The sequence below is a fragment of the Leptonychotes weddellii genome, chromosome 3, assembly GCF_054177405.1.
Source record: "Leptonychotes weddellii isolate Sample4059 chromosome 3, ASM5417740v2, whole genome shotgun sequence".
Lineage (NCBI taxonomy): Eukaryota > Metazoa > Chordata > Mammalia > Carnivora > Phocidae > Leptonychotes > Leptonychotes weddellii.
In genome coordinates, this window is record NC_138371.1 from 70848588 (window position 1) to 70858933 (window position 10346).

Here is a 10346-nt window from a genome sequence, read left to right on the forward strand (position 1 = left end):
TTGTAACATTCATATGCATATACATACACACATATGTATAATATATAAATATAAATGGATTTAGGAAAAAAAGTGCAGAAACGGAGTTTGCCTTATTGAATGTAATGTAGTACTGGAATAACTCACCATAAAATCTATGTTATTGTCTTCATTCCTGAAATGTTCCATCAACTTCTCAAAGCGCTGTTTTTCCCCACAAACCTGAAATACACATTTTCATCATGCATATGAAATTCCAAACATAGGCATTCTAAAATTAGATGTAGGAATTTTAGCAATAATAATTATTTCCAGAATATCTTTTTATTGCCTCTCTCACACCCTATTTACTTCTAAGTTGGTTAACTCATAAATACCAACTTGAGCCAGGCCCTTGGTTTCTTTTAAATGTTCCCTTAATATATTGAAATCTCTATCAAATGTGTTTCTCTTTTATTGGTTATCTTTGCAGTCCAACATTTGTTTAACCTGGATTCAGAATCCCAGGATGTTATGGTTTAAAAAAAGAAAACAAAAACAACCCCTTCCCCCCACCCCCACCCCCTTTTCCTTTTTACAAAAGCACTTTTAAAACAGGCATGCTAAAAGATTTGGACAATTTAGTATTCAAATTCCTTGAAAGCAGATTGAAAACGTTCCTATTATATCTAAATCAAATTATTTTAGTGCATAAACCACAACACAGAAGTAGACACCATAGCAGTAAAGTATCTACTACTATAGTGGACACTTGGGAAGCTCTATTAACCCATTCAAGGCAAGTACAGAAATTTGCAGTGATTTATGAAGTAGCGCCCCTGAGGCCTGAAACATTCACCTCAAATTAATGCTTTCATTGAACAGGTGAAAGAGGCAGATAAATTACCGTGAACTCCAGGGCCCCCAAAGTATCTGGGTCTACACAGGAGTTTAAAAACACAGAGTCAAAGAAAAATTTGTAACAAATAAGAACTCTCTGGAGACTTATTCCCAAAATCAAAGGATAAACTTTAATTCTGCCAGTGACCTTGGCTACCTTTTTTTGGAACCTACTGGATTATTCCTTTTGCCTTCAGAAAGTATGTACCTGAACACCCATGAGCTACATATAATACAAGTAAGACACAGTCTCTGGTCTTATTTAACATTTTGACTTTAATCCAGGTTTCACATGCTTGACTCAATTTTCCAGTTCTATTTGTCATCTTAGCAATATATAGGATGATCCTGAGAATTCTCCTAAAATGACATTTCATAATGCTATAATGCAGCCATTTAGTTCTGTCATGTTAAGTTATACATATATAGATATATAATTTATATATCTATATATGAAGAGAAAGATTCGAGAAGATAGCAATTTTGTCTGTTTTGTTCGCTACTCTATCTTTAGCATCTAGAACAACGCTTAGCATGTTGTAAGTTCCCAATAATAGCTGTTGAATTACACTGAAAAAGGACAAACGAGTAACTATGTAAAAATACACTTTAATGAAAGGATCAACGACTTTCCCACACTAACACGTTGATGAAAGAAGAACCATCAGCCCGGAGTAGACAGGCACCAGGATTAAGGCTTTCGTGATAGTTCCTGGGCCTCAACTGTGTGCTGGGAATGTTAAGCCTTCAGCTTCAGAGGGCCACCTAGGTCTCAAAGCAGCTTAATTTTCTCAACAGACGCATATCACACTTCATTCTGATGACAACTCTCCATTTATACCTGCCTTAACAAAAAATAATTACCGAAAAAACAGTGCATGAACCCAGTCCAGAGGAAGAGAAGGAGGCTCCAAAGGGAATGTTTAAAGTCAAGCTTTTAAAAAAAAAAAAACACACATGTCCAATCCCACGAGAGAGAGCCTGATTCAATAGGACCAGGCAGGGCTGGATGACACGCACACGCACCATTTTAAAAGCACCACAGACCATTTCGATGCAACTTCACAAAGACAGAGAACCAGAGATTTAAAGGGATACTTTGTTCTGCCCCTGGCCTCAGCCAGCCCCTCTTGGAGAAGAAGCAACAAGTTCCTGGAAGAAAAAGGTTTGTTGGGGGCAGGGAGGTGAGGCATTACAAGCCCAGTTCCCTAGACTACGACATCAGCCACATCTTGTGCCTAGAGGCACAAAAGTCTCTAGCCTGCAAAAAGAGCCCAGTGGCTTAAAACTGCCAAGTCTGGATATGGAAAGGGTCAGAATTACAACCTGAATTTTAAGAGAAGCCCCAACATAAGCACTTGTTTCCCAGGGGAATGGTTTACTTCCATCTGTTCTGGAAGGTTGGCAGTGGCAGGAGAAAGGAAGAGAAGCCGTCCTGGATCTGCAAACAGCTAGCAGCTACCCGAAGCAGTGATTCACGTTCTGTTGAGCTGCCAGGCACCCAGTGAACTAGAAGAAGCAACAGGCATCACTGAACAGTGATGAGGAGTACAATTCCTAGGCGGGCAAAACCCTTCAAAAGAAAAAGAATGTCAATTATCTGTAAAGTACCTGGTGCCCTCAATTTATGAATGAGACTGAAACCTAGACAGAGCGAACAACTGTAACTTGATGAAAGGTCAATCCAGAAGCTAGAGCCAGGTCCCCAGCTGCCAGCCTGGCTGATGTTCCTTCTCCAGCACAGCCTAGCAGGTGCAGATAAATGTAAGACAATAATTGAAAGCATTCCAGAATTATCTGAGACACCAACAGAGATGAAAAATGTTACTGTTAAAAACCACAATCATTACGCCGGGCGTATACTTGATGTGCTTGCACAAGAATCTTCCATGGAACTTCTAAAAACGGCAGGTTCCTAGAGTCTAAATCAAGACATACTGAATGAGAATATCCACAGTGGAACTAGGAATCTGTGCTTTTAACAAGTACTCGTGGCTGCTGAACCAGCAGCTTAAATAATATAGAGTCACAGATTCAACCCCAACCTTTCTGACTACCAATTATAAACCAGATAACTAGATCATTAACTCTCCAACTCATTCAATCTCCAACTTAACAATAAATAAGGAGATACAGTTACCATAACTGGGTATCATGGGAATGCAGCAGGAATTGACCCACAGTCCCTGCAGAGGTACAATAAATACTAAGGTAACTCCCAAATAATCAGAGATTGTGTGCAAGGCATTAGAAAAAAGGCGATTTATATGGCTGAGGAAGGTGCATGTGGCAGCAAGAAAACAAAACTACTCATAGCCTGTTAATAAAAAAAAGGCGGCATCAAATCTAGAACAAGCAATATTAGATGAATTTCATGCTGGGTAAAGATCCCAAAAATCACATACCACCCTGATAGACAGGGCTGAAATGGACATTAAGAAAAGCTTTGAGGGGCGCCTGGGTGGCTCAGTCGTTAAGCGTCTGCCTTCGGCTCAGGTCACCATCCCAGGATCCTGGGATCGAGCCCCGCATCGGGCTCCCTGTTCCGCGGGAAGCCTGCTTCTCCCTCTCCCACTCCCCCCTGCTTGTGTTCCTTCTCTTGCTTTGTCTCTCTCTGTCAAATAAATAAATAAAATCTTAAAAAAAAAAAAAAAAAGAATGATCTGGCTGATCGCTCTCCTCACCCACTGTGAGCTCACCATGACCCTCTCCCATCAGCTCACCATGTCCCGCTCTGTAAAGGTTTAAGCGGAAAGCTCTGTTGCCAATCTCAGCTAACGAGTTCAGGGTGGTATTTTCTGATACTGTTCCATAGGAACAGCAGGGACTCCAGAGGCCCCCCCTTTTATTTCTGCTGGAGGAAAGGAAGCATGCAAACCAGACTCACATTTGTTTCTACATTACTTTAGCAATCATTAAACAAGTATATACTGTAATCCCACAGGAAATGGCAAGATATGTTTGGGGGAGGCTGGTAAAGTTGTGTTCAGCATCAAAGGAAAGCAGTCTCAGCTCATACTGCTCACATCTGGACCACCCCACACACTTGGTTCAAATAGAACAATCATGGCTGAACGTGCCTCTTTTCTCCTTTGAAACTGACCTGGCTTCAGAAAATGGTGAGGATAAAAGGAACAAGACACCGACTCTCAGTGATGTTCAGAACCCACACATTGACTGGCCTTCGTGGGGATGCACTCAAGGACTTCATCAGAACAGATACAGGAGCCAGGAGCGTATCTGCGTGTGTATTACTGAACGTTACGTACTGCCGCGTATAACCTCCATCTGCCAACAAAGGCCAGACAGTACACGATCGGAAAACTTTCAAGTAAAAAAACTGTTCTGCGGCACCTGAAATAAGTCATTTCTTGCCTTTCATATAACCAATGGTGTTTCCCATTCCTCCACTAGCTTTAACACCAATTTCCTGGATCAGTGACAAGTAGCCACTGAAGTAGGTGGGGTAGGGAGCCAATTTAAGAAAATTCGGCCACAGGGCGCCTGGGTGGGTCAGTTGGTTAAGCAACTGCCTTCGGCTCAGGTCATGATCCCGGAGTCCCTGGATCGAGTCCCACATCAGGTTCCCCCTGCTCGGCAGAGAGTCTGCTTCTCCCTCGGACCCTCCCCCCTCTCATGTGCTCTCTCATTCTCTCTCAAATAAATAAAATCTTAAAAAAAAAAAAAGAAAAAGAAGACAATTTGGCCACAGAAAGGCCAAGCAGAGTAGACTGCAGAGGAGGCTCTTGTGCATGGGAATACTCCAAGTGGAACTAGGTTTCCACTACAAACAGCCAGGGCTGCCAGAAAATAAAAGTCTATGCTCCGAAAAACCATGTACTCTGCAGGAAACCTAAGAGGCATCTTCATTTATAAATCAGTGTTGTGTCAATAAATGCACTGGCCCCGATTAACACTGTATAAAGCAAAAGCCCTCAGGCTGGGATCCTGGACCACAGACTTCAGTTTACTAAACACCCACCCATCCCTGAGGTCCTGCCTGACGTCCACGCCCCTTTGCACCTTGAAGCTCTAACACTGATGGGGGTGAGGGGATATGAGGGCAGAAACAGGACCAAACAGGGTACCAGAAAACCTGCATCATAGGTCACAGCTCTGCCACTACCCTGCTGTGAGGCTGGACACCATGGTTGTCTCTGGAATCTCTGGACTTCCATTTTCACATCCATTAATTTAAGAGCCTTAGGTTATACTGCCTGTTTTCAAGGCTTCTTTTAGGAAGCCATAAGGGTTACAGAGGAACACTGGGGCGGGGGGGGGGGGGTCCAGAGGTGGGGAGCTTGGCAGGGAAAGGAAAAACACAAATAAGAAAGGATCTTGGGACTTCTGTCCTCATTTATCCAACTCTGCTTTAACTGAGTTGCCTGGTAAGATTTCATTGAAAAAAGTTTCATTGAAGGTTTTCATTGCTAATAAAAGTTTGGGGGAAAAAAAAAACCCTCACTTGATATCTTGAAGTTCTAAAATTCTAATCTAGGCATGGCAATATAACATGATATTCCCAAACTGACCAGCCTGAAAGCTCGACACAAACCAAATGTAGAGAGAGGCACTTGGCTACACAAGCCCTGTGTCCGTCCGTCCATCCGTAAGGGCCAAAGCACTATCTCACAGCATCTGGCTCCCTGGTGCTGATTGAGCAGATCAACCCTGCTCTGCCCAGATAAAAACGGGCCACACCCAGGACAAGCGAGCTACATTTCCACTTCAAGGAGAACTGAAGCAAAAGCACAACTCCTGCCAAAAAACAACTCAACTCTGTTCTCCCACATCTGTGAAAGACATTTCTGAACAGTGTCCCAAACCATTTGGATAAATCTGGGGCCCTAGATGCAAAACAGGCAGTGGCTTACAGTGTCTCTGAGGGTGAGCAGGGGTGAGGGGATGATTTCCCTCAAGGCTCATAGTGGAGAAAAGATGGTTTTACGAAAGCCTGTAATAACAAGTATTCTTGCTAGCCAGATGCTGAAATGAACAACAGACGGCCGGCCTTCAGCCACCTCTCTGTCCCCTTTCAAGGTCAATGACTGTCTTTGGCTTCCCCAGCAACAGCTCCCAGGGCACCACACAACGTCTGCAGCCAGACTGAGGCCTGAATCTTATGAGGTAGCTATAAAATATGCTCCTGGGTTAGTTATATAAAAATTAAAGGCCCCTTGCTTAAGTGTTTCCTTCTTGCCCTGTTGCCGGGTGCCTGCCTCAATACTTTCTTTTTTTCTTCTCACAATAGGCCCCTGTGATCCGCAGGGCTCCTTGCAGGAAGGCACCGTTTTTGAGAGGCACAGTCTATTATGACCGATTAGACGACCCTTCGGGGCGGGGTGGTGGGGGGGGTTGCTGCCTGGGAACAAAAGTTCCATTTTCTTCTCAGGGCCGCATGAAGTAAACAGTTATTTCATAGTTACTCCTAGGTGAAGAGCATTTTTTTTTACCTTCCACTGGGAGCACCAGCCACCTGAGGATTATCTGACGCCATGACAGCCTGGCCAAAAAAACACTTTGCTGGGGCGCTGTGTGCTTGCAGGGGCCTGTGCTCTCGTTCTCCTAAGGTAACTAGACGTTTCATCCACTGACACCACACGGCTGCTGGGACAGAAGCAGGACCTAATGTTGGCTCTCCTGTCTCCCGGGATTTAAGGGCGGAAATGTTCACTGAATTGAAACATTCGGAAACTCAACGACCTTATCTCTCACTCCACTGAAAACGACTGAAAGCTAAACAACTGAATGTATTCTACAATCTTTTCAACCTTCCTTCCTCATAAATTAATAAAACATTTCTATCAATGCTGAACTGGTAAATAATCTGATTATGAGCCAGAGGTTTCATCCACATCATGCTAATCACCCTTGTGAAAGCTTCAGTTGCTTTTCCAGATGTTTCCAAATATCCAGATGTTTTGGCACCAACCACACAAAACAGCCAGATGACTCTTTTACTTTTCATGTATATATTTTGCTGCACTGAAATAAGAATCCTGACATAGAAGCAAAGGGCTAGTTAAAAATCCCCAAAGAGTAACTCGTTGAAACGCCACACCTTAAATGAGAAATGCATTTTTAATCACTCCCCTAAAAAAAAAGATGACCTTCACTAAATTCGAGAGAGTAAGGCTCCACAATATAATTCTTCATAAATGACATCTTTCAGAAATATTCCTAATGTCTGATTTGACTCTTTCTGGCTTCAATGCAAGACACATCTCTTGGTCATCAGTAAGAACTCATACGGATTCTTTCAAGGCTTCTGTTCCTAGAGGAAGACCAAAAGACACTGCAATTCGAAAGAGACTGGTACGTAAATAGCTATCTGAGGACTAAGTGAGGAGTCAAGGCCTTCAGTCATCTCTGGGATGACTTACCCATCAGACCCCTCAGAAGCAGAAGGCCTAACGCTGTATTTTATTCATTTGTCCTCACTGATTCATCCTTTGAGCATACCCAATTTGGTCAAGCCAGGCAAGGGAGGCGACACAGTGACACATTTGTAGTGGTCATCATGTGTTCGCTGAATTGTAGCAACAACACATGATAGGAGTTGTTTAAATCCTGTGGCATTTTCACCACAGACCTTGGGCCCTGCTCAGGAGACAGATGTCAATCCATGCTCTCTTCATGCCTGAGTCACAAGTCAAATTAAATCTAACAAAGATGTGCTATGAATTCAGAGCCCCTGAAGACAAGGACTCTTTGTTGGCTACATCAAAGACCTCAGTCCACAAGCAGGCAAATGCCTGAGGTTTGTCCACTGCTCCCTCCTCCGCTCATTCTACATCTCCACTTTCTTCTGTGCTCTGCCCCAGGCCTGGGTCTTCATCAGGAAGATCTTACTCTCGGCGACCTGGAACCACTTCCACCCGGCCCAGCAAGACAGCAGACAGGGTATTTGGGAAGCAGTGCTTAAAACATGGTTCTTCAACACCAAGGGTCTCTGAGGCTCTTTCATGGATTCTACAAGGTGAAAACTATTTTTATCATGACACTAAGGTGTTACTTGCCTTTTTCACAGAGTAGACATTCACGCTGGTAGTACAAAAGCAATAGTGGGTGAAGAAAACCACTGCCACTTAGGCATGACTCAAGGCAGTGGCACCAAGTATTCCACCAAGTGAAAGCCAGTTTCACTTAAGGATAACCTTGAGGAAAGGGCATATCTGATAAAGACTTGGTGCTCAAAATATATAAAACACTGATACAACTCAACAGCCAAAAAACATACAATCCAATTAAAAGTGGGCAGAGACATGAACAGACATTTCTTCAAAGAAGACATCCAGATGGCCAACAGACACATGAGAAGATGCTCAACATCACTCATCATCAGGGAAACGCAAATCAAAACCACAAGGAGATTTCACTTCACACCTGTCAGAATAGCGAAAACCAAAAACACAAGAAACAACAAGTGTTGTCAAAGATTTGCAGAAAAAGGAACCCTCATGCACTGTTGGTGGAAAGGCAAACTGGGGCAGCCACTGTGGAAAACAGTATGGAGATCTCTCAAAAAATTAAAAATCGAATTACCATATACCTAGTAATCGCATTACTGGGTACTCACCAAAAAAATACAAAAACACAAATTCAAAGGGATACACGCACCCCTATGTTTATTGCAGCATTATTTACAATAGCCAAATTGTGGAAGCAGCCAAATTGTGGCAAGAAGAAGATGTGGGTGTGGGTATAATGGATTATTATTCAGCCATAAAAAAAAGAAAGAAATCTTGCCATTTGCAACAACATGGATAGAACTCAAGACTATTATGCTAAGCAAAATAAGTCAGAGAGGGACAAACACCATATGATTTCACTCATAATGGGGAATTTAAGAAACAAAACAAGCAAAGGAAAAAAAGAGAGAGAGAAACCAAGAAACAGACCCTTAACTACAGAGAACACACTGATGGTTACCAGAGGGGAGGTAGATGGAGGGATGGGTGAAAAATGTGTTGGGAATTAAGAGTACACATACTGTGATGAGCACAGAGTAATGTATGGAATTGTTGCATCACTATATTGTACATCTGAAACTATTATAACACTCCATGTTAGCTACACTGCAAATTAATATTAAAGTTAATTTAAAAAACCTTGATGTCATAAAAAGTATTAATTTTATTCAATCTTACCAATGAATATACACCTCTTTAATATTCTCTATGATGAAACGGGAAGCCTGCATAAAGCACTTTTGCTGCTTATTAAAATATGGGTACCTTGAGGAAAAGCACTTCTAGGATTATTCTAGTTGTAAGATGACCTAGCCATTTTTTTTGTTCTTATTTGAAAAGAATAACCACAGTTATTCAGACTTAAAAACTTGGCAGTAATTTTCTTTAAAATGGATGAAGGAAACTGACAGTATTTGTTTCCAATGATAAAAATTGAGCTTTCAAGAAAAAAATGAGAATTTTGGAAAATTTGTATTCACCATGAGTTTGACAGCTTTTCCAATATTTAAAGATTTTTCAATGAAATTGGTGGTGATAATAATGTGATTTTTTAAAAATATTGCATGATGAAATTGTCAATTTTCAGAAGATCCAGATAATTCAGTGAATTGATATTTTCCAACTGACTGCCGCATACTGTTATAAAACTATGCATTCATTCAAGGTACAAGACAGGCAAATAAATTTTAAACTAACAGAGTACCAGAAGTTCATTAATACAGTTTCAGGTTCTACTTTGCAAATGACCTTTAAGAAGCTACTACCTGTCCAGTGTCTGTGTAGTTTCAAAAAAGAATATCCACTGTTACCTAAACATGCTATTAAAATACTTTATTTTCCATCTGTGTATTTGTGTGGGGCTGGATTTTCTTCAATTACTTCCATCAAAACAACACAAGTGACTGAATTCAGAGGCAGATATGAGCATGCAACTATCTACTATTAAGCTAGACTTTAAAAGATGCATTGAGATACCACCTTACACCAGTTAGAATGGCAAAAATGGACAGGGAAAGAAACAAATGTTGGAGAGGTTGTAGAGAAAGGGGAACCCTCTTACACTGTTGATGGGAATGCAAGGTGGTTCAGCCACTTTGGGAAACAGTGTGGAGGTTCCTCAAAAAATTAAAAACAGAGCTACCCTATGACCCAGCAATTGCACTCCTGGGTATTTACCCCAAAGACACAGATGTGGTGAAAAGAAGGGCCATATGCACCCCAATGTTCATAGCAGCAATGTCCGCAATAGCCAAACCGTGGAAAGAGCCGAGATGCCCTTCAACAGATGAATGGATAAAGAAGATGTGGTCCATATATACCATGGAATATTACTCAGCCATCAGAAAGGATGAGTACCCAACTTTTACATCAACATGGATGGGACTGGAGGAGATTATGCTAAGTGAAATAAGTCAAGCAGAGAAAGTCAATTATCATATGGTTTCACTTATTTGTGGAACATAAGGAATAGCATGAAGGACATTAGGAGAAGGAAGGGAAAAATGAAGCGGGGGG

General features: G+C 41.8%; 1 protein-coding gene across 8 annotated transcripts in view; it reads right to left on the reverse strand.

The window, feature by feature from the left end:
• FMNL2 (formin like 2) overlaps positions 1 to 10346 on the reverse strand; it is a 307029-nt gene that overhangs the window by 36883 nt on the left and 259800 nt on the right. For all 8 annotated transcript variants that reach the window (XM_081814428.1, XM_081814431.1, XM_081814429.1 and 5 more), the window contains one exon: positions 127 to 201. In XM_081814428.1, coding sequence (XP_081670554.1) covers positions 127 to 201 — 75 coding nt within the window. The remainder of the gene's footprint in view (positions 1 to 126; positions 202 to 10346) is intronic.